Genomic DNA, 23,164 nt, shown 5'->3' on the forward strand with positions numbered 1-23,164 from the left:
TTTTTTTTTTAAATCAAATTTTGACGATTTAAGTTTTGAATACTTGAAGTGGTCCTGCAGTGCAACATTGAAGTCAAAGGCATCACCTCGGTCTCCAAACCCGATCCCGATGAAGGCACTGCGGCCTGTCATAGAAATGTCATATTACTTCACGGAAGGGCGGCCTCTATTGTACCATATTTTCACGACCAAAAGGCGCACTGAAAAGTCCGAAATTGTCTCCAAATTGGACGGGATCGCCGAATAAGGCGGGCTGCTTTGTGTATGCACACGCTGCTTCTACAGAAGAAAGGCGGACGTAACTGAGGACAGCATGCATGCTACCATAGTTTTTTTTTTTTTTAAGGTAGCGTACGTTATAACATGCCTGCGTCCAAAATAATACAATGCGTCTTGGGGAGGTGTTTAATACAGAAACAGCAGCCATAATTGACACTGCGCCTTGTGGTCGTGAAAATATGGTATTTGGACAGTCTCGTATGAAGTGACTGAAATCGATACTTGAGTAGAAGTCCAAATATCAACGAGAAAAAATTTCGGTAGCACTTCAAGTCAAGATAGGTATCAAAAGTCACTTCCCGATGTTAAATGAACTTCAGTATAGGAAGTAGTGTCACTAGAAATGTCCATGTAAAAAGGATACATGAATTCAATTGCAATTTTCCCCGCAGTCCACACACCGTTGTCATCCTGGATGCGGAGTACAAAGTACCGGCTCGAGTCGCTCACTGTTTCCACTGCGATTCCGGGGTACTCATCCACTGGTGCCTGGGCAAACAGCTCCCCTGCACATTGAACCAAAAAGAAACATCCATTATTTCAATTTGTATGGCTCATGTTCTGGCGGCAATCTGAAGCACAACATACACTATATGTTTGTTTGTTTTCTATTGTTACGTTGTACAATGATAGAGTGTTTTTGGAATGTGCTTGAGAGCACAAGAAAATCGGTCCTCAATGGCCGCTGTCCTGCCTGTTTTCCAGCTCTCCCAGGGGCAACACACGTGATTCAAATAATCAGGATGGTTCTAATGCTGCCTCAGAGCTGGCTGATGAGCTGATCATCTGAATCAGAAAACAGGCAGGACAGTGGCCCTCCAGGCCCAAAGCTGGACATGCCTGATCTAAATGAAGGACCCAGCAAGTGAGTCACCTGGGAAGAGGATAATGAACAAAAGACGTTTGAGTGATGGGGGGCAACAGACAATACCGGAGTCATAGCTGCTTCTCTCTCACCGGATATTTTATCCTCCAGCTTGACATAGGCGACTTTCCCGCGAGCCACCACTCGCATGCGTCCCGACCAGTCGGGAGCATCCAGCTTCCAATCAGCGGCCCTGGGACGGGACACGCAAGACAGAATGAGAACATTTAGACAGCAATGAATGGGTGTGTGTCGTTTATGCTTAGTATCTGGGCCTTCAGTGGGGACTTAACCAATTAATGTCCACCTCAAAATACAGAAACCATCATACAGAAAACCAATACACCAATGAGCAGTTCAAAATCAATATTTACCTAATAGCATGGCAAAAATATCCTTCTATTTTCAATACAGCTTACTGGTCGCAGGTGAACTGAAACCTATCCCAGCCGACGCTGGGTATTAGTTACCCTAATTCATGTTTTTGGAATAGGGGAGAAAACCAGAGTAACTCGAGGAAACCCAAGCAATCGCAAGAGAACATGTTAACCGTACACAGGAAATAGTGAGTCTGGATTTGAACATTAAAAAAATGTTAGCGATAATACCTACAGCACATTAACTTACTAGAAATGCTGGTTACAAAACGCATTCATGTGTTCGGATCGCAAAAGATATGTGTTGTTTGTCAAACTGGGCTTGCTTTGATCAACTAATTGGAGGACAGAAAATCTGATGGAGGGCCAGCTTACTTGTGAGGATGAATTTGAAATCCGATTGGTTTCAGAAACAGCCCCCTTGCTAATATCGATTAAGTTACATCAGACAGCAGTACTGATTTCAACCACTAGGCATATTGGATTCATATTTTAACTCATGAAGGCTGACAGGTGAATGGATAAAACACATCGAACATCCGTGTTTTACTGGGAGCCGGGCATTCCTAAATAAACGCTATGGGGGAAAAAACATCTTCAGGGAACAAATATTATAATTTAGGTTATAAATGTCGCTCACTACTAAATTGAACGCATCTGTGGCGTCAGTGGTTCAAAAAAAGCGTGACTCAAGATGCGAGTCAGCGTACATGCAACCGAAAGACGAATATTTGCATCATCTGTCATGTCGCCCATCAACCAATCGGGAGTCAATCAGGTGTTATGTCCACTACTGTGCAGCTGGAGTGGGCCAAAATGTATCACTACTTTATGACAATAGCTCCGATTTAGGTGGCACATATTGAACTCAAGTGTCCTTGAATGAAGGACGCTGTCCATATGAGGTGTGTGCTGAACCAAAACGAGGGCCTCATTTAAATGCCAACCGTATCTCATCAGGCTCTTCCAAAACAACAAATCGGATAAGCATCATTTTTCGTCAGGCATGTCAACGGACGGCCGCGGATGGAGCGCCAAAAAACAACGTGGACAAGCCTTAAATATGCTTTTAATTGGGTATTTCGAACAAATTAGGAGATACTGCCTCCAGACAAATAATACATAAATCTAGCACAAATAAAAAAAAAAGACGCTCAACGCTAACCGGTAGCATGAAGCTACACTGCGTCGGCTAGCAGGTAACGGTTCGTCCACTAAGTGGCAGCTCGCGGCTACCGTGCCCCCCGCGGTCAGGCCTCACCTGATGGCACGGTTGGATGATCGCGGTGGGATTCGGTACACGTTGACTTCTGGTTTGACGCAGAGGACAGACTCGTACTCGAACTGACCCTCCGTCGCCATCTTGCCTTGTTTCCGTCGGTGTGCGCCGTCGCCGGCTGTGGTGGTGGTGGTGGTGTGGGTAAATCCGTGCGGCCAAACCGTGGCCGTAATATATCGAATACTAGCGCATCATATTTTCCTTCTTTCTTCTAAGGCCCAATTGTGTGCTACCATGGCAAATTTGGGACGCTGCGGGCGTTGTGTGTGTGTGCTTGTCTTTAACCGTTGACACCCTCACCGAGACTTTTGTACTCGGCTATTACTGAACGATTTTTGTGCGCCACCTAAGACGCGTTACGGTTTTATCAATACGCAGTGATTGGTGCCGTCGCTCTGCAGAGGTAGATGGTAAAGTGTCATCCAGACCACAAAAAGGCACAGAATACAGGGCGGGATAACCGAATGAAGAAAGCTAGATGTCTGTCAAGAAATTTTACATCGAGTCAAATGTTTTTATATTGTGGTCTGCAAGGGCCGAGTGCGATAATAATGGCATATTCAAAACAATTTGCATTTTTCATTCAGCGCAACAAAAATACCAACAAAAATTCAATGCCATCTTCATTTTAACCTAAATCAAAATAAATAGTCCAAAACAACAAATTCTTATAAAGATAAAACAGGACCAGATTTATTTTCAAATGTGAAGACTAATAAAGGGGACAACCTATTTCTGTCCTCTCGTGAATGGAAGGTGTTTCTTTAAGTGACTTCAGATCTACTCGGCTATTTCACTCGGTGTTGATTATTTAGCATTGAGGATGACCTTTTTGCAGAGCAACGTAAAAGTGTGACTCTCATCATTTACTCATCTATCACAACCCAAAAGTAACAGGGTAGATAGTTTATTTAGTCTGGCCATGCTGCATAGACACAACAAGCAAGCAAGCAAGCAATGTTCTTTCAAGCCTTGATACAACGAAAGCAGTTTTTGTTCCTATGGCAGACTCGGTCCAGCAATCGTAGTGAGGGGCCACCGGAGATAACGTTTCACAGTCCAAGAAGCTTGAAGGCATCTCTTAAATCCATCTCACAGGGCTGAAAAAGACATGTTTGAATTTAATCTTTTCCAGTCACGGCAATTGTTCATTTGCTGCCGTACCTGCAGGATGCGATTGAGTTTCCTGGACAGTCTGACAGAATTCTGATGAAGGTCTTCCCAAGCCTTGAAGTGGCTTTTCTTGCGATCCACAAAGGTCTGCCAGCAGTAGTAGTAGTCTAAGGGCAAAAGAACAAAAAGCATCAGTACTCTCGGCTTCAAAGGTAAAAAGAAAAGCATCTTTTTCCCCAAAAATTTGGTCGAATGATTGTGTCCACTGTATGTGATTATTTGAAAGTACCTTTGTAACTCATGACTGTGACTTGCACTCCCGCTTTCTGTAGCAGTCGCAGGCCCTCTCTCTCATGGCTGTCCTCCATGTCACAGAAGTAGAGGCGGGCCACAAAGATCCTGAGCCGAAGGTTGGGCATCCGGCTCAGGAACTGGGACAGAGCGGCGGAGCAGTTTGCGCAGGGAGACCAGGAGCAGAACCAAGTGATGGAGTAGCTGAGTCTCCTCTGGCCCGCCTCTCCGCTACCCCAGACTCCAGGGCACAGGACTCCCAGGTAACGTAAAAACAGCAACTACAAGTCAATGCAAAGATGCGAAGATGAGAATGGAAAACAAAAGTCTACACACCCCTGCACAAATGAGCTCCTTTGATGTCAAAAAAAACTAGGCTGATATAAATCATTTGGAACACAGTATTTTTGTTTTTTCAACTTTTGTTGCGTTCCATGATGCTTTTATATTGTAACGCAGGAACCCACTTGACATCATCGGAATATTTATTCTGAATTTAGAACAACTTGGAGTTTTCAGTGTACTTGAACATCGGGTGTAATTGAAGTTCAATTTTTTTTTTTTTTTTTCTTAGCAGGCCCTCATCGTTTAAAGCCTCCATACTCACCTCTACGTGGCAGCCGTTTCGATTACGGAGGTGTCCAAAGTCAAAGGTCAAAGAGTTTGGCCCCACTCGCCTCTTCACCACAAAGCACAGGTAGGTTTCGTTGCGGCCCTTTGCCCAGCGCATGTTCTTGTAGTGGTAGATGAACTTTTTGGGGGGCAAAAACATACTGGCGCAAAGGGACATGAGGTGTCATTCACATCAGTATTCAGTCCAGTATACAAGTTGGATAAAGTTCAGTTTTGATTGATATTTTCAGTATGGGAAGGGATTCATTTGACACTCGGTGGCCTATTTATAATACAGAAACTGACCTTTTTTTTCTGAACTCTGCCACAAAGCAATAAATCGGCAAAGTGCTTTTCCCCAATTTCATAAACAACTGAATGCATTCATGAAATGCACGTCCATCAATAAAGCTCATCTGTCATTATTCTTTTTCTTTTTTTTTTGCGCGCGTGTAAAACTTGCGGTTAACCAAAAGCAAATAACGGACGGTAAGAAGGTTCACCTCTTCTGGTGTCCCTTTCACTCGTTTTGTTGAAAGCGGGTCGTCATGACTCACTCACTAAGACCGAAACCTCAACTGCTTCAAGGTAGTTTTGAACAGTGTGAAAATGAAGCGTCACTCTCTGGGGATCAGCTTAGTAGACTCGATTGTGACTCAATGACAACAAACATCATATTTACCTCAACGCACAAAAATGAAATGAAAATATTGAATAGGATCAACGGTTTAGATCAAAATGTTAAAAGGCAGGGTGGATGCAATAAGAAGATCGAAACGCGGCGACGCACATAAATGCGTTTGTTTTGCTCACCTGTCGAGTTTTGTAATCATTTTGAAAGATGCGCTTTGTCAATCGCTGGGGTGTGGGCTTCCAATGGAGGTGAGTGAGAGAGAGCGAAAGTGTGCGTGGGTGTGTATGTGTGTGTGTGTGTATATACGTGTGTACGTGTTTGTTTGTGCGCATTTTGTAGTAGGGAACTGAGAACCTCCATCTCATCATAAACATCCTGCATCCAACAGACACAGCTTCTGGTTGGACAGAAAGTTTTTTTTTTTTAATGTTCAATTTTAGGGGCGTGACACTCTGATGATGCATTGTCGATTACATACTTGCGTCAAAGAAAAAACAAATCACGACCCTTCATCAGCTGCACGTGTGCATCTATGAAAGTGCATATTTTCCTGAACATGATTATGCAATATATCTGTAGCTACACACACACACACACACACACACACACACGCACACACACACACACACACACACACGCACACACACACACACACACACACACGCACACACACACACACACACACACACGCACACACACACACACACACACACACATCTAAATATATGTTTCTTGTGATGCGTTACAAAAAAAGAAACTTCTCCCTGCTCGGCCTGAAATGCACCTCGAAGCGGTCTCCATGGAGCCGAAGCTCAGGGATGAGCCTAAACTCCCTCAGATCTTGTCCTGCCCTTAGAATGGGATTCTCCCATACCCTCCTTTTAGCTGCGGGATGTTTTTTTTTTTTTTTTTTTTGTCACAAGTCATACTCATTTTGTGCCTTCGGTGTTCCTGAAGCGTTGTTAGTCAGCAAAATGGGCAAAACTATCGGGACCTCTGACTGTTAGAGCTGCACGGGCAGCCAAACCGAACGCGCCTTTCTGAAATCAAACAAGAAAAAGAGCCTTCTCCCAAGTGATCAAAGGCAACCCCTAAATTGTCTCAGAGGTGGGTCTCAGTCCTTTTGTTCATTTGGTGCATCCTCTCATTTGGAACCAAAGTGGGCTCCTTTGAGCGCCACACACTTTTCTCCGGGCCCACATGCAACCACAATTTGGTGAAACCAAGAAGCATGCCCAGACCTCAGAGGACTGGCACGTACAGTAGCACCTCGCCCTGCCATCTGGGTTTTTCCAAACTGTCAACTGTGGCCCGGCACGTCTGCGAGACTGAACGTCCCGGCCGCAGCCTCGGCGGCATGGTCGCTGCTCGCCAAATCAGGGTGTGTCCTCGTCAGCGCCGGTGCTCCGTCTGTCTGTTTTTGCTCGGGCCCGGCCCACGACGGCCCCTCGCACTCTCGTGCGATCTGCGGTCGGGGGAATTCACCCTTTCCCAGGGTGCTTGTTTTTTTTTTTTTTTTTTTCAGAGCTCTTCACTTGTGCGTGAGGTTAGCCTTCCGCGTGGCCATGCCGTTCGCGCAGACGACGTGCCATGCATCATCTGGAACAAATGTATCTAATTGATCCTATTATTGTGCGGCGGCCTGATTTTCGTCTGATTCATGCGTGCGCCCTCGCTTCCTACCACATTACTAGACGGTGCACTAAGGCCAGCGTCTCTGCTTATTTGCTCTCACGCGCCTGGCCTGCGCACGCTCTGCTTCCAAGTGGTTGATCGAATGCCAAGCTAAACTGGATGTAACCGCTTGCCATGTTGACCACATTCGACCGAGGTCATTTCATCATGCACTTCCGGCCGATATCTTGTGAGCATTGGTGGGAAGTACAAATACCTTCTTACTGTTTCTTAGATATTTCAGGAGGCGTCTGCCCCCCCCCACCCTCCCCCAAGTTTTTTGTTGTTGTTTTTCTTTTTTAAGTTGACCTGAACAACACAGTACAGTTTTCTGAATACCAGTACTCTGCCCCGGACTGCATTAGAATGCCTTTTCAATACTTTATTATGTACTTTGAAGCCCGAATCATTATATAAAGGATAAAAAAAAAAAAAAAGCTTCAAAGTCGCTTAGAAGGACCTCAACAATCAAGGATAATGAAATAATGACCTTTCTGGCCATCCTCATCTGTTTGTTCTCAAAGTTCAAATTTGATGCATATGTGTTTCTTAAAAAAATATAATAAAAAATTATCGTTTGGATCTCATGTTTCGATATCACCCCAAAAATGGCATTTAAACAGGGGTGTGTAGACTTTTTATAATGTACTCGCACATACTGTAAAGTCATAAAAGAGCAGTGAAGTTTGTTTCGGTTGTAGGAAGTCATCAAAATGGCTATTATACGTGACTGGCAGTTAAAATGCATTTTTGCTTTTACACTTTTAAACGTTTAGTTGAGTCAAGCAGTTCAATCCGTACTTTTCCTTTCACCGGTGCTTTTGCTTGCTCTCTTTTGATGTTATTCACAAGTATCAGCGTGAGCACTTCTCCCACCTCTTCTCGTGTGTACTGTACACTGATGCAGAAGAATCTTCCGGCCAGACATTGCAGCGCATTTAACCCTTCGCCAGGGCCAGAACCCGAGTGTAGGAAATGCCGAATCACTCTTTCCGTGCACGCCCACGCGCAGCCATACCGTGCAGACGCACATGACCACAGTCACAAACACACTTTCTTTCCAGCGTGTGAACTCACATCTGTTTCCTGACAACAATAATAGCCCCAGATCGGGCGGGCACGGGGGCCCCGCTAACAGGTGTCTGCTCTCTTGCAGTCATGCAGAAAAGCAGAAAAGAATCCGATGAGGGCCGAGAAAAAAAAAATGTACAAACGCAGCTTTGACACACCGAAAAAGTCTGACCGAGCATTGACTAACAACAGGGCCGCGGTACTGGGTGTCGAAGCTTTTTCATCAAAAGATAATTAAAGGACGGCGGATTCCAAGTGCAGCTTGTGCCAAGGAGTTTGCAGGCTGTGTGTTTCACTGTGTGTGTGTGTGTGTGTGTGTGTGCGCGCGCGCGTTCTCACGTCAGGTGTGATTATGAGGGGCTGTCAGGATCTCATACACACCACTCAGGATGTTCAATGTCACTTTTTTTCAGACCGATACTAGTCGGACTGCTTACTCTTTGAGTACTCGCCGATAGTACCGATACCACTCATACTTTTGATAAATACTATTTCATTTGACAGAAGAAAGATCATTCTGACGCATATGATAAACTGCCAACTGCTGCTAAGGAGAACTTACTCAAATGTCAGATTATTTTTAAAATTTTTTGCCTCTTGAGTATCGGTGGCCGGTATTGGCAGCCTCCGCGAACGCTGATATCTTAAACTAAGGCCGGCAATGGCCTGATACGATACTTGGTATCGGTACTCGCCCATCCCTACACACAACTGAAACGCTCTCGCACGCAATTAAGTGAACACTCATACACACAAACCTGAAGTCGTTTATCCGTGTAAAAAAGTTGTCGTAGTGTAGGAGGGGTAGGGCTGTAGCGCCACTAGCGTATGTAAAAGCGTTTCACGTCTGTATATGAGCGGTGGGGGGGAATTATGCTTTATGGAAAAGCATTTGTCTACATGAGTGAAAAAAACCCAACATTTTTGTCCACAAGAGCATTTTGAGTCGTACGTATGAGAGGTAAAAGTGTCTCTCCTCACATTAGCGTGGTACAAACATCCTGTCTGTGCTGCGGTGCGCAAGCGATGGAAGATTGATGCAAAGCTCACTGACACCATTTGAGGTTCGTCTAGTCATGTGGTATTTGGGAAGCGCGCGCCAGTGGACGCTCGCGTCCAACGCTGGTCATGGCTTTGTTTATCCATCTGTCAGGGAACCGCTTGATTTAGGAGCCCAGCACGGGGCCAGGGAGGGAACTCCGAAAATTGCAGGGCAGAGCTAAAATTATCCTCAGCTGTATTCTTATTGCTTAGTTTGTAAATAAATCACCATGGTGACGAACACAATTTACAAACTAAAATGAATGCAGGAAACAAATCAGCTTTTTTTTGGGTGAATGTAAGCGTGCCCATCTTGTACTTGGCAGATTTTGTGTACAAAGTGACAGAAGACTGACTCTAAATGAGAAAAAGTAATGAAATTGCTATGTTTTGTCCTTTTTAAAATGATTTCTATCCGTAATGTTATTTTGTTCACACGTTGCTGAAGACTTTCCTTATAGTGTCTCAAATCTGTGCTATCGTTGTAGCTTGAGTGTTTTCACACAACTCGATCGTGTCTCACCGGATTGTGCAAGTGGCTGTACGGTAGAGTACATTTTCAGTTTTGCCCACCATTCCTCAAAGTGTAAAGCATACAGAAGAAAAGTACAAAAACAAAAAAAAACAAAAAACACTTAGGCAACTCAAAGGTGGTGTTATGCAGGTGCTAAGTGGTTAAGAAGCGGCGCTTGCACGTGAAGGCAACCCCGTTCCGCACACTCACTTAAACCACAAAGACTTCCTATTACAGTGAATGTGCATTTTTGCCTCGCATCTACAGTACAGTTTCACATTACTGTGCGGAAACACGCAAAGAACCACACACCCATATTGAGCAAACACACTTTGACAGATTCAGATCAACATGTAAATCCATTAAAAGTCGTTGGCTCATGTCATGGGACATTTTTAGGTTTGACGGAACGGAAGTGATTTGCCATTTGCGTATCGATGAAATCAAATATTTGAACAAACTTTCAAATGAACTCTTTCTACCCCCCAACTCCTTAAGAAAGTCCTGCGCAACACTGTATAAATATGTTTACACTGTAATATGCTTCGTGCCGACATGCTATTAGTACAGTCAATGCCATGTCGCTAAAATTCTTATTATGTTCAGTGCAATAAAACATCAAAAAAATGAAGATGGGCCAATAAAAATTTCAAGGAGAGTGCATTATCAGGTTTAACGTTGGAAAAAAGACACCAATTTGGTGGAATGGACCCTCCCCCATGTTGAATAGTATTTTCAATGTTAAATATAATTTGGCTAAATGCGCAAGATCTGGATTGCCAGTAGAGATTTGACTTTCTAAAATGTTTTATGGCATTAGGAAGCATCTTGGTCGAACAGATACCCATCATGCAAAAAAAAAAAAAAAAAAGAACCAGCACAACATCCTTGTGGGAGGTAATAAATATGTGTCCGCGTAATACTTAGCAGACTTCAGTATCCAAACATGGAGCAGCGGTGGCATCACTGCTTTGTAAAATGAAACGTTCAGTTTTGCGTCCCTTGAAGTCACTCGTGTCTGGAGGCCGCGCGCATCACAAGTCTTTGTAAAACACCTTGGTGAGCGGATATCCCAGAAAGCCTCTCTCCGGAGTCTCCGGCTGCGCGTCCTCATCGGCGTCCTCGCCTTCAGCCGCCTCCCCGGGCTGCCGGTAACCCATTTTCCTGAAGAAGACCTCGCCCACTTTGGACGGGTAGGGGACATGCGCGTAGACCCGGAACGCGCCCGTTTCTCTCTCCTTGCGCTCCAGGCTGTGGACGAAGAGGCGCGCCAGGCCCTCCCTGCGGTACCAGTTGCCCGTCACCAGTCGACAGAACCTCCTGACGCCGGCTCGCTTCTCGCTCTCTCGGAAGAGGCAGCCCAAGATTTCGCCCTCGCTCTCCGCCACCCACACCAGCCCTGCCGCCTGCTCCCTCTCCGGCGTGATCGGCTCCGATGATGCTTCTGTGTCTTTTTCGTTGGCTCCGATTCTACAACTTGGCTAAATAAGACAATGGGGAAAATCAACGACAGTGAATCTTCATTGATTGCGGGAGATATTTTCCAGAATCATCTGCACGACTGTGTTCCCCTGCATAACTGGTGACTCACAGGTTCACTTTGTGGATTTTTTTTTCTTCAGGCAAAAGTGCAATGGCGCTTTGAGATACAAGTGACTCGACCTACGAGTTTTTTTGAAAAATACCTTTAGTCGGCGAGATGAAGACTAATGCTAATATATCATGGGATGTACATCTATAACTGTTTAAGCAGCTGATATCTGAACACAATGTGCAACAGTGCATTTAGACACTCAATATAATGGTACTCAGTCATATATTCTTTATCCTCTTGTTTTCTGAAAAAAAAAAACCTGAAAACATGATTTAAGCCATTATTTTAGGAGGGTGGCGATTTAGAAAAAACAAAACAAAACTTTTTTTCCCTTGTTTCAGGAGTATGGGATGTATTAATGGCATTTCCATTCATTTCAATGGCAATAGATGATTTGACATGAGAGTGATGTAAGTTACGAGTATGGTCACTCGTAACTTAAGTAAGTAAACTTGTATCTCAAGGCACAACTTTGTTTTGTTTGGTTCCCTTTTTGTGGCATCTTTGTGGCAAGAAACTACCCTACGCTGAAGTGAATTGAGGAGCTTCATTTAGACAAAAGTAGTGTTTTGCTGCCATCTTGTGTCATCAAAAGGCAATTATAAAACTTTTTGGCTGTGCTATCTTTTTTTTTTTTTTTTTTTTGAAATAAATATACTACGAAAACCCAACAAACAAGGCCGCCTTCAAAATGTCTCACAAACAATGAAACATGATTTAGTAAATTTTCACTGTAGTAAATTTTACAATTCATATTTGGTCCCAAGTGAACCCAATCAACCAACCTTCTTTGTCACGGCTTTCTTGCCACTGATCCGAGAGTAAGGATTCTGGAGGATGTCATCATGCGTGCCCCTGAAACTGCTGCCCGCGTAGTCCCAGGAGGGGCGGCTGCAGCCCAGAACCCCCGTGGAGCGCGGTATGGTGATTTTTAGGTAGATGATGAGCAGAAAGACGGGAATGGCGAGGGCCAGGATGAAGGAGTGAATGAGGCAGCGCAGGGCGGATGAAAAGACTGCCAGGATGAAAAGGCAGAGCGGACGAGTGAGGATGTGCAGGATGAGGCGGTTTTCCATGCCCTCGCAGCCTTCCTGCAACAAGTTCACGCTTTGATTTAGACACACGACAGCCACAAAGTTAGGTACTACTGCACTTTCATGAGATCAACCCTTTGGCTTGGTGAAATTCAAGCGCTTTCAATAAATATTGTGAGGCTTTTTATCATATTTGGCACATCAGCAGTGCAGTTCTATAGCACTGTAAAATATAACCACAATCCCCCAAAATGTGTTTTTTTTTTTTTTAGCTCTTGTATCTGTATCGGTCTCATAAGCCTGTAAGATATATATGTTGTTGGTGAACAAACCTTAATGAGAGCTTTGACCATCTCAACGTCGTCCTCTTTCATTCTCCTCAGCACGACTTGATCCAGGTCCAACCTGACCATGATTACTTGGATTTCGTGTTCCAGTCACTTTGACACAACATCCGCGAGATGAATATGCACAGATTCTACAAACAAGCGTTCATGTTAGTGACACAGAAATATGTACTGGATACAATGTCGAATGCAATGAGTGATAGCCACGTTCAGTGCACCTCACCACCACATATTGCACCACATTGAGAATGCTTTACAGTACATTATTGACCATAAGAGCACATTACCGCTATGGTACAAATTCATTATGCATCATTTAATAATGCACCCTATCTACTACCAGATACAATTGTGTGCTTTTTTTGGGTTGCACTGTGGATATTCTGACCATTTAAGGCGAAGTCGGCAGTCGGTGTGATTTTGTGATTGTTATTCAGACAAAACCCGTATTGTCCCCATCCCAACTTACCTTTTTCACGTACGACCCCAAAAACGGTGAAAAAAAAACGGGGGCATGTATTTTATGTGGTGAATCCGCGGAGTGTTGCTACATTTGATTGGATGACCGCAATAGATTATTCGTAGACGCGCTATTCTGGATCCACACTTCCCCCCGTCTTAATTTGGGTGTAGCGTTTCCAACATGGAGGCTCGCGTCGTTTGCGTACGTACATTGCGCAATGCGTGGACACGATGTGAATGGCAAATGCGACGTTCAGTGCGGTTCACGCCAAGTTCTGCTATGTGGTTTTACTTAAAAACCAAAAAGGTAAAACAAGCACAGCTCATACATGACTTAAACCCACGAAGACATTTATTATTAAGCTACTATTAACATTGTGATCAAATTGACAATGTACATATATTCACAAAACCTTTGTTGATCAATACTATGACTGCCTATGACGGTGTCATTTCAACTAACATATATGAAGGACAATACAAAAGTTGATGCCCAGCCTCTTTGAATGTATAACATTTCTAACATGTGGCACCGTGGCATTGCAACACATTTTTTTTCCCTAAGTGCATGCTATCAGTTCCAGGAGATTGAACGTAAAGTGCGATTCAAGTGAGGCGCCGGTCCATTCATTCACTGACACGGTTACTACATCTCTAACTTACACATACGCCACTCAAAAAAAAATTGGGGATCTTGGGCTTTCGGGTGTAATTTCAGGATGAACCTCAAATTTGAGGGCCAACATGCCGTAAAGTCAAATTACAAGCAATTTTTTTTTTTTGTACTCTTTGCACAACTTGCTGCTTCATAGCAAGGAGCCGAAAAGCAGGTCTTCCTTTTCAGTGCCTCCTACAGTCTCTCTTGAACACTGTTTTAACCTGCTGATGACACTCAGTGGCCACTGAAGGTGTCAAAACATGAAAAGCATGACCGCAAGACTTAAATACCAATGGAACGGAGAAATGTAGCGGTCAATTTGTGGCTCTCTTGTGAATTTTGAGACGGTCAAATTAAGTTCACATGTAAGGGTTCTCGTGCATTCTAGATTCATTCTGACATTTCAACCGTAGGCCCGTTTGCCCCAACTTTTTGTGAGCAGTGCATTTTAATTAATAATAGTGGTGCATCTCTTAGGTAGAAGTCCGTTTCCGATTGCATGTCCTTCTGATGTCTGGACCTCTGGATCATCGGGACCGTGTTCTTGAGGGGACTTTGCCTTCGCGTCTTCATTTTCACCCTCCAATTTCCCATCGCTCCTCTGGGAAACGTCCGCATCAACTACTCTCTCCATCCGTTCCTCAATGAAGTTACTGGTGCTCACCTCGATGATGACAATTTCATCGCCCCCTTCCAGTTGGAAGATCCCCCCGGCGCCAGTTGCACTGCTGCAGTCTGCGCTGTCCTCTCCCATCATGGCCCCCTCGCGTTCTATCAAGGCTATCATCTGCATCCCCTCCTCGGTTTCATGCTCCATCTTGCTCTCGTCGCCGACTTCGAACACCACCCCCTGACCGTGGAGTGGCACCAGAGCTTGAGCAGAAGCGCAGGAAAGTGGCAAGCCGGCGTCGTGCTCTTGGCTGAAGCCCGCTTGACACTGATCGCCCTCCTGTTCCTCGGCGTGAAAGTGGAAGACGAAGGAGCCCCCCTGGCCGCGCTGCTCTTCTCCTGCTTGACTCTCACCCGCCTTCTGGCCGCCCCACTGCTGTAGAAGTGACATCATCTTGCCTTCACCTTCGCCCTTGTCGGCGTCTCCTTGCGCGTTTGCCTCAAATTGCAGAACGAGTGACTTTTGCTCCCCGTCCAATCCCGCACCCGCCGCCTCCCCCGACAAGGCGTCCCTTTCCTCAAACTGCAAGACGTACGACTCGCCTCCCTCGTCAACATTCAGCCCCTCCTTCGCCGGTCCGTCATTGTCGAAACAGAAAACAAACTGCTTCTCGGTCAAGGTGCTCGCTGGATTGACTTCGTTCCGTCCCGTCTGAGTGTTATTGTTGGGAATTGAAGGAAGTGACGTTGAAACGCTGGCTTGTGTGGATGCGACCGTGGAGGAAGACGAGATACTTTGGTCGGGAGCGGCAGTTGGTAAAAGTGCGCAGTTAGATGGCGATGAGTTCGAATTGGTGGCGGTACCATCGGGCTGTGTCACGCTGGCCGCGGCACCGTTAGTCGCATCTGCGCTCGGCGTCTCGGACGATTTCGGAAGAGCCGATTTTGGCTTGCGGCCGCGTCTGCCCCTTGCCGTCCGGTTGCTCTTTCCTAAAATGGGCCTCCGGAGTAAAGAGTTAGCCGGGAGGGACGCGACAGAGGTGGTTGCGGTCTTATTGTTGTCGGTTACCATGAAGCGAGTCTGCTGGTGTTGTGGCGATACGCTTGGGAACTGGGTGACCTGAGCGCGTGTTTGGCCGTTGAATGCTTGCAGGGTCTGAAAGACGGGGACGCTCGCAGGCTCGGGGGCTACCCGGGCCTGGTTGGCCGTGGGCACCAGAATCAAACTCGACTGAGAGCCGTTGGTCGAGGGGCACTGGAGCAGGTAGAAATTCTGGGGCTGGGACGGCGGCGGTGGCGGCGGCGGAGGGGCCGGAGGCGGCGTGGGACCTGACAGAGGGATGAGCTGCAAGCCGCTGGCCGTCTGAATCATGAAATAGTTCTGAGAGGTGTTGACGGGGATGTTGAGAGCCGGCTGGGACACGATCAGGCTCCCGTTGTTTCCCGACGATTCCAAGGTGATGGGGTTGAGAAGTGTGGTGGTGGTCGTAACCCCTCCCACGCTGGCCTTCACGGACACGCCCTCCTGACCCGCGCCTTTGGGGGAGGGCAGCGGGAGGGCGCTGCTGTGCGTTCGGATGTGCCTCTGCAAGTACGAGTGCATGACGAAGTCTTTGGAGCAGTACGGGCATTTGAAGTCCTTCTGCGGGGAATGTGTGCGAAGGTGGAGCTGGAGGTTGGAGGAGTGCGTGAAGCACTTGTTGCAGTGGGAGCACCGGAAGGGTCTTTCGCCGGAGTGGGTCCGTTCATGCTGCGGGAAAGAGTTCAAGGGAGGGGGGTAAATAAGAGCTCAGTACAGGGATGACCAATTCATCAAATCCAAATCCACGTCGCAGGGTAGTCGAAGGCAATTTTCAAATCGAAAAGGCTGCCGTTGGGAGAAAAAAAAGAACAACCAAAGCTTTCACTTTGGTCAGTTGGTAGGCTCTGTTTACTTATATCTTTTCATTTGATAGACCGCATCGATGTAATTTGCATCGTGTTGAGATAGTTTTTGTGGCAGTCCACATGTCTAACGAAACGTGAAAAGCTGACACGGTAACGCCACAAATTTGTTTGCATGATTGTTGCAATTGTTGCAAGACTTCCTGACTTAACACTTCTCTGGTAGCATTTTGTGAAACGCCAGTCGTGGACGCTTGAAAGACCGCAGGTCGACGTGTTTACTCAAGACAATAACGCTCCTCGATGAATAGGCTGTCTTTCAAATGAATTCCTCGTTCAATTCGAGCGGGACCCTGAAGAGTCGCCTGTCGTCGTCGGCTGTGTTCATTTTGAACTACGATCAAACCTGGCGACGAAACGCAGACCTTGAGACCTGAAAGGCGCCGAGATGAACGTGAACGCTGACCTGTTTGAGGTTGGACGTCTGCGAGAAGGATTTGGAGCAGATGGCACAGACGTGCGGCCGCAGTCCCGAGTGCATCTGACTGTGGCGACGCAAGCAGCTGGTGTTCTTGAAGGACTTGCCGCACTCCTTACACACGTACGGCCTCTCGCCCGTGTGCTGCCGCAGGTGATACTGGTAATGGGAACTCCACTTGAACGTGAGCACGCAGTGAGGGCACTGGAACGCCCGCACGCCCGTGTGCACCTGCGAAGGGACGCGCGCATACATTACAGCATCTTTGGAACACGAGCGGAATAGCTTTGCAACGCGCCGATGAGCCGAAACACGAGCGCCGCAGATCCGTTGGGCTTTTCGGGTGCTTCCCTACCCGCTGGTGGATGGAGAGCAGCGAGGACCTCTTGAAACTCTTTCCACACTCGGTGCAGCGGTAGGGTCTCTCCCCGGTGTGATCCCTCATGTGGTACTTGAGCCCCGACGACCCTTTGAAGGCTTTTCCGCACTCTGAACAGCGATACGGCCGCTCTGTTTTGAAAGAAAAGAAAGCACGGTGGGAATTTCCATCCGTGCCGGAATGCGTTGAGCCCCAAAGTCATTCTCGCAACACACGCGCTTGTCCGTCCTCGACGTTAGGTATGCCCGAGTGAGACCCAAAGCCAGAGCTGTCTCGATTTTGACTGGCACAATTTGTAGCCGTGTAGTGCAACGTATTGGGAGGCGCTTCTATTTTGGGGGGTCGTATGACACAATTCACTCAAGGCAAGCTCGCAATCTTTTCGTATTATGGCATCATTTTTGATAGCTTTGATGAGATTGTGTGTAGCCAACGAAGCTCATGATGTTGCTCTTACCGCCCGCGGTGGCGCTCTTGCACCCGCTTCCCTTTCTGGCGTTTTTCACCAGCTTGACGGTCGCTTCCTCCCGCTCCTCGCTCACGGCTACGACGCTGGCGTGAGCCTCCCTCTTTCCATCCTGCGGCTTGTCAGGAGAGGAGGGCAGCGGAAGAGACAAGGAGAGGGAAGGGGGGCACACTATCTCGGCTTCGGCCTCGGCCAGCAAACGTTGCTCGGGGGTGTGGGAGTGCTGGTGGGTGAGAAGCGAGGACAGGAGAGAGAAGGAGCGGTCGCAGGCGGAGCAGCTGAACTGGGAACGGGACTGCGACGAGAGGGTGTGCATCTGGATGTGCAACGCAAGCAGAGATTATTTCCGGGACCAGTCATGAAACGGCTGCATATTGCCGTCGCGATTCGATCAACAAGCAGTGCTCGGATGTGTACGGCACCGGTAGGAGCGGAGGCGTAACAAGACGCATTCTCACCAGTGACACGTGTCTGTTGAGGCCTCCGCTGGTCTTGAAAGACTTGCTGCAGTAGCCGCATGAGAGCGCCGCCCAGGTGCTCGCAGCTTCTGGCTCAACACTCTTGGAGCTCTGAATCACCTTGCTGAAGCTCTGCAGAAGGTCAAACTGGGCCTGCGTGGCGCCCACACTCTTGAGATACAACCAAACAGAGACATTCAGATCGGCTCCTGTAAAATTTGTACACTTTATGCATGACTTTCAATACACAAAGCTGATAGCCCACGATTTGGGAGTTACTTGACTGTGAGTGTGTGGTTTGGTCCTTTGATTCCATAAATTACAGCCCAAAAAGTGGTAAGTCATGGCGCTGTTGAACCACATGTTCGTCACTTGAAGATCCAGATACAGCGTTCCCCGTGATCTCACGCTTGATTGTTGGCGGCCCTGCTGCATCGCATACTCATTATTTTTCATCGGTTTTTACTGTACGCGGCAAGCACAGAGTTGGAGTTGTCGATCGAGCATGTCGCCGCTCCATATGTGTTCAAGTAGCAGTTGTCTGAAGGTTAATATGACCATAACATCAATGCCAATTTTCGTTTGATCGGGTATGGCAGACTTCCATGAGACAAAATGGAACGGTTTGGTTCGATATTTTGGTGGTTAAATATACCATTTTATGATTTTGTGTCAGCACGTACACTTGAACTGGGAGCGACGAACAGCTTGCTGCGGGCACGCGCGGCCTCTCTTTTGGAGTGAGATCAGGTGCATTAGTAAGTTTGAATGAGTCGGTTGCATTTACTCGGTCTCTCCATTTTCACCAACTGCGGGTGGGTGTGGAATGCATCTCCCGCGATAAACAGGAATGTTCCCCGTGTCTGATTTCTTCCTATGCATGTACGCATCTAATATCATAGCGCGTTCGTGGCCGAGGCTCTGCTTTAATCGCTTACCGAATTGCTTCCGTCAGCTGGGTCTGGAAGTCCAAGGAGCACCTCTGCCGTGTGTCCGCTTTCAGCCGCCACGGTCGTCTCCACCACCTCCTCAAAGTCAGCAAGCAGGTGGCCGGTCCCGACCAAGCCGGCCCCCACCTCGACCTCCGCCGCTCCCGCTTCCCCCCGAGAGCCGCGTTCCCCCGGGGCCATGTGAATGGACTGGTGCTCCTCCAGCTCGGTCCGCGTGGCAAAAGTGTGGTTGCAGCTGCCGCAGCTGTAGAGCAACAGGCTGGCTCCCGTGTCCGTGCTCAGGTGGACTTCCGTCCCGATGGCCCGGGACGCACCGGTGCTCTCCCCCGACGGGGCGAGGCTGAGCTGGGGGAGCAGGGTTGCATCCTGGCTGGATGACGAAGTGGACAGGAAGACTTCTTCCATCCCCACCCCGACTCCGTCGGCCCCTTCCTGGCTTACGTAGCCCACCATGGCCGTTAACATGGACGTGGCTTCTTCCTCGGAGCCCACCACCACCACCTCCACCAGGTCGCGCCCCGGCCCCCCATCCTGTCCGCCCTTGCCCTCCTTGCCACCTGCCGCCGAGCCGGAGTGCGAGTTCTTGTGCAGCGCCAGGTTGGACGAGTGCGTGAAGCTGCGTCCGCACTCGCCACACACGTAGGGCCTCTCGCCCGTGTGTATCCTCATGTGCTGCCTCAGATTGGTGGACTGAGTGAAGGCTTTGTTGCACACGTTGCAGGTGTACGGTTTGAGTCCCAGATGGACGTTCTTGTGTCGCCGTAGACTGCTCGAGTTCTTAAAGGCCTTGGGGCAAGTGTCGCACGGGTACGGGCACTCGCCAGTGTGCTGGCGCAGGTGGTACTGGTAATGGGAACTCCATTTAAAGGTCAGCGGGCAATATGGACACAAGAATGTTCTTACTCCTGTGTGGACACTCTGATGCACCTAGTGATGGAGAACAAGTGATGAGATATTAGATTTTTTTTTTTTTTTACCCCAAACAAGTGCTGCGTATATATGAGTGAAACAAGTATTGACTCTTGGGGCAAACTTCAGTTCCATTGGTAGCCTACCCCATTTGCATGCGGCATAACAGCTAAACACTGATGCACCATGTTTCCTTTTAACTCTGGTCTCCGACTCTGCTGACGCTAGTGGTTTTATATCCCATGAGCTTTTCTTTAATGTAGCGAGGTCTTCGGCCATTCAGTGATTTATAGACCAGTAGCAGAACTTTGAAATTTATTCTACAGCTGATTGGGAGCCAGCGTATAATCTTTAGTTAGCATCTAAACTTGCAGTGGGTCTCAAACTTTTCAGTACCACCTCAAAAAAACCCAACTTAGGTCTCCAAGGACCACAATCATGACAACCATTCAAATACAACAGCGTTTAGGTCATCACCTGGAGAAGAGAGGAGCGCTTGAAGGCTTTGCCACAATCTTGACATTTGTAAGGCTTCTCTCCTGAGTGAGACCTAAAAAAACATTTTCACACACACACACAAAACAAAGGAGGATTTTAAACTATATGGTACACTCCTGTAAATTAATTACTGTGGTTTTAGTTTGCAGCGGCATACAGGCACACGTCATTCTCCTGATGTGTTTCTAATATAATATTGTGCAGCTATCATGTGCTGTAGTACCATACAGATATTAAAAGGTGTATTACATCTTATAATCCTCCACTGAAGGCAGGAACCAAATGCACCAGATTGATAAACGTTGTAAACCTTTCCGACAGTGTTATTCAAAACTAATTGGTTATTGTCCCCTCTTTTGATACTGATCATGTATTGGATCTCATTCAATTGTGCAGATGTATGCATCGTAACATTTTTTTCCCCCTCATGCCAAGTATGTGTGTACCTTTGATGATAGAGTAATGCAGAGGAGCCCTTAAAGGCCTTGGGACAAAGGTTGCAGCGATAGGGTCTCTCGTTGTTGTGGCTCCTCTGGTGGTGCGTGAGGCGGGATGACCACCTGAAGCTTTTGCCGCAGTCCAGACACTGGAAGGGATGCTCGGACTGCTCGGTGTGCTGGGCCGACTCCGCCGACGCCTCCATATCCAGAACCACTTCCACATTGTCCATCACACCCTTGTTGCCCTCCACCAGGTCCCCCCTCTCCCGGTCATCCTCGCATGAGCCGAGGAGGGATGGGAAAGGGGAGAGGGAGGCGGAGGACTGTGGAGCCAAGAGTTCTGCTTGGACCACCAGAGGGGCAACAGAATTCGCCATGACAGGTCAGGGTGTTCCTTGGATGCAGATCAATTTTGGAGTATAGCTTTACACTTCATCCATTCCATCCTTTGTTGTTGTTGCTCTTGCTATAGTGTTGGAATCCTGTCCCACCACCGGACGCAGCAGCTGCCAATTCAACTCCACACAAAACTGACGTGGAGGGGAGAAAAAAAAACAGTGTCACACTAAAATCTGGGTAAGAGCAGGAGAGGGAGGCGGAGGACTGTGGAGCCAAGAGTTCTGCTTGGACCACCAGAGGGGCAACAGAATTCGCCATGACAGGTCAGGGTGTTCCTTGGATGCAGATCAATTTTGGAGTATAGCTTTACACTTCATCCATTCCATCCTTTGTTGTTGTTGCTCTTGCTATAGTGTTGGAATCCTGTCCCACCACCGGACGCAGCAGCTGCCAATTCAACTCCACACAAAACTGACGTGGAGGGGAGAAAAAAAAACAGTGTCACACTAAAATCTGGGTAAGAGCATCACCTTTCCAATGTTTCACCCCCAATCCTGCCTAGGAAGCTTTAACTCTCCACTATCTTTGCTCGCTGTCATTTTCCAGCATAGTATTGCTTGCTAGCCATACACAAACACCAACTTGCATCAGACCAAATGTCCTCGCGTAACCCAAACGGCAAACTTGCTCGGTAAACATAAACACAAAACTCCTAAGTCTTTTTTTCTTTACAGTGTCAACAAAACAGTCAACGTTACTTACTAGCCCGCATTTGGCCCTCGTCTTAGCAGAACAGCGTCGATTTAATGTTCGATATTTAAATGCATGAATATCGGCTCGAGAGCGAAACTCGTCGCGTATCTTGAAGTCTCTCGTAAGCTATATTATTGAGAATATGAGAATGAGATGCATACCGCAGTGCTAATCCACACAACCTTAACAATAAACGGTACAGACTAACAACATTCTCCACCCGAAGCCGCCCTCCAAGAACAACGATGGCGATTGGTCGTTTGAGAGGACAGATGAGCTTTTCCGTTTGGTTCGCACTTCCGACGGAGCGCGTTTGTGCTCTATTTTTCTTTCGTTTCGTATGTGCCCCTGCTTTCATGTAGGCATCTGATGTATTATTAAAGTTGACGAATAATAAATCAAACGCTCATATTTTTCTTATCTTCTGTCGATAAAACGATAAGTCGCTGCCGTTCGGCTGTAGCGCTCAGCTTTCTGGGATATGTAGTGCTCATGCGTGCGCATACCGGAAATTGCGTCTGCCTAACCTATCGCTCCTCCTCCCCAGTCACGACGGAGAGACTTTTAAAATTGTGGGAAATAGAGTGTCGTTCAAACACCAGTCAAATAAAAAAAAAATGTTTTCCAATACTTTTGGGCCTGCCATTAATTACGCCATAGCTCTCGTATAATTACATCATACATCATCTGAGCTGGTGGGGCTTCAGTGGTAAATACATTGATTAATTATAATAGCATCACATCGTTACATCGCTTTATAACATTACACATTTTCCCCACATGTGTTTGGGAGATTTTCAAAGTAGAATGAATCCAAGGTTGAAGTATTGGCTATGATTACAAAAGGCATGTACAGGATATATGTACACGAAGCAGTCTTAGTATAAAACCTTAAGGTTTCAGCGAGAAAAAAAAAATCAATAAAAAATAGAGTAAAATAGATCCAACGAAGGGATAGTCACTGGAACCTTTCCGTTAAAAAAAATATTCAATGGCTCCAGAGAGTTGGGTTCACTGTTGTATACTCTGGGGTGATTTACATTGAATGGAAAAACTTTTTAACACACTTTTTGATGTCCATCTGTGTTATGACACATTGATCTCTGAATATATTTTTGCATTGTAACTCATGAGGTGCTGCAAACATTCATGGGAG

General features: G+C 46.9%; 4 protein-coding genes across 6 annotated transcripts in view; all 4 read right to left on the bottom strand.

Moving 5' to 3' along the window:
• Nucleotides 1-2,958, bottom strand: part of necap1 (NECAP endocytosis associated 1) — a 9,030-nt gene extending 6,072 nt beyond the window's left edge. Inside the window, exons 1-4 of the mRNA XM_019869182.1 lie at nt 2,783-2,958; nt 1,237-1,337; nt 681-785; nt 44-125 (exon numbers count right to left, since the gene is read on the bottom strand). Coding sequence (XP_019724741.1) covers nt 44-125; nt 681-785; nt 1,237-1,337; nt 2,783-2,883 — 389 coding nt within the window. The 5' untranslated portion in view covers nt 2,884-2,958. The remainder of the gene's footprint in view (nt 1-43; nt 126-680; nt 786-1,236; nt 1,338-2,782) is intronic.
• Nucleotides 2,959-3,691: 733 nt separating this feature from the next.
• Nucleotides 3,692-6,045, bottom strand: aicda (activation-induced cytidine deaminase). The gene is made up of 5 exons (XM_019868933.1): nt 5,630-6,045; nt 4,812-4,977; nt 4,203-4,485; nt 3,965-4,080; nt 3,692-3,900 (listed from the first exon to the last, which is right to left on the bottom strand). Exons 1-5 carry the CDS (start codon nt 5,647-5,649, stop codon nt 3,853-3,855), a joined length of 633 nt encoding a protein of 210 aa, XP_019724492.1. The 5' UTR covers nt 5,650-6,045; the 3' UTR covers nt 3,692-3,852.
• Nucleotides 6,046-9,629: 3,584 nt separating this feature from the next.
• On the bottom strand, nt 9,630-13,366 carry nat14 (N-acetyltransferase 14 (GCN5-related, putative)). 2 transcript variants are annotated; one of them, XM_019869167.1, is made up of 4 exons: nt 13,195-13,366; nt 12,711-12,856; nt 12,130-12,435; nt 9,630-11,231 (listed from the first exon to the last, which is right to left on the bottom strand). In XM_019869167.1, the coding sequence occupies exons 2-4, from the start codon at nt 12,789-12,791 to the stop codon at nt 10,785-10,787; spliced, it is 834 nt and encodes a 277-aa protein (XP_019724726.1). In that variant the 5' UTR covers nt 12,792-12,856; nt 13,195-13,366; the 3' UTR covers nt 9,630-10,784. The 2 variants fall into 2 exon arrangements, with proteins under 2 accessions (XP_019724726.1, XP_019724725.1); XM_019869166.1 differs by having other exon boundaries at nt 13,114-13,366.
• A 151-nt stretch (nt 13,367-13,517) lies between these two features.
• Nucleotides 13,518-21,484, bottom strand: znf628 (zinc finger protein 628). 2 transcript variants are annotated; one of them, XM_019869165.1, is made up of 8 exons: nt 20,923-21,484; nt 20,456-20,528; nt 19,058-19,996; nt 18,120-18,272; nt 17,653-17,977; nt 17,172-17,326; nt 16,805-17,047; nt 13,518-16,204 (listed from the first exon to the last, which is right to left on the bottom strand). In XM_019869165.1, the coding sequence occupies exons 1-8, from the start codon at nt 21,291-21,293 to the stop codon at nt 14,294-14,296; spliced, it is 4,170 nt and encodes a 1,389-aa protein (XP_019724724.1). In that variant the 5' UTR covers nt 21,294-21,484; the 3' UTR covers nt 13,518-14,293. The 2 variants fall into 2 exon arrangements, with proteins under 2 accessions (XP_019724724.1, XP_019724722.1); XM_019869163.1 differs by having other exon boundaries at nt 18,120-18,290.
• Between the last annotated feature and the right edge of the window lie 1,680 nt (nt 21,485-23,164).

This window comes from Hippocampus comes, unplaced genomic scaffold (assembly GCF_001891065.2).
Source record: "Hippocampus comes isolate QL1 unplaced genomic scaffold, H_comes_QL1_v1.1 scaffold67, whole genome shotgun sequence".
In the NCBI taxonomy this organism is placed as follows: Eukaryota; Metazoa; Chordata; class Actinopteri; order Syngnathiformes; family Syngnathidae; genus Hippocampus; species Hippocampus comes.

Coding starts and splice junctions, on each gene's coding strand:
- aicda (XM_019868933.1), bottom strand. CDS start 5,649: ATGATTACAAAACTCGACAG. Junction 4,486..4,811: donor GAAACGGCTGCCACGTAGAG/GTGAGTATGGAG, acceptor ATTGACTTGTAG/TTGCTGTTTTTACGTTACCT. Junction 4,081..4,202: donor CACAGTCATGAGTTACAAAG/GTACTTTCAAAT, acceptor TTTTGCCCTTAG/ACTACTACTACTGCTGGCAG.
- nat14 (XM_019869167.1), bottom strand. CDS start 12,791: ATGGTCAGGTTGGACCTGGATCAAGTCGTGCTGAGGAGAATGAAAGAG. Junction 12,436..12,710: donor TGGTCAAAGCTCTCATTAAG/GTTTGTTCACCA, acceptor AACTTGTTGCAG/GAAGGCTGCGAGGGCATGGA. Junction 11,232..12,129: donor AGAAAGCCGTGACAAAGAAG/GTTGGTTGATTG, acceptor TGTCTTATTTAG/CCAAGTTGTAGAATCGGAGC.
- znf628 (XM_019869163.1), bottom strand. CDS start 21,293: ATGGCGAATTCTGTTGCCCCTCTGGTGGTCCAAGCAGAACTCTTGGCT. Junction 17,978..18,119: donor TCAACAGACACGTGTCACTG/GTGAGAATGCGT, acceptor TTGCACATCCAG/ATGCACACCCTCTCGTCGCA. Junction 17,327..17,652: donor CAAGAGCGCCACCGCGGGCG/GTAAGAGCAACA, acceptor CTTTCAAAACAG/AGCGGCCGTATCGCTGTTCA.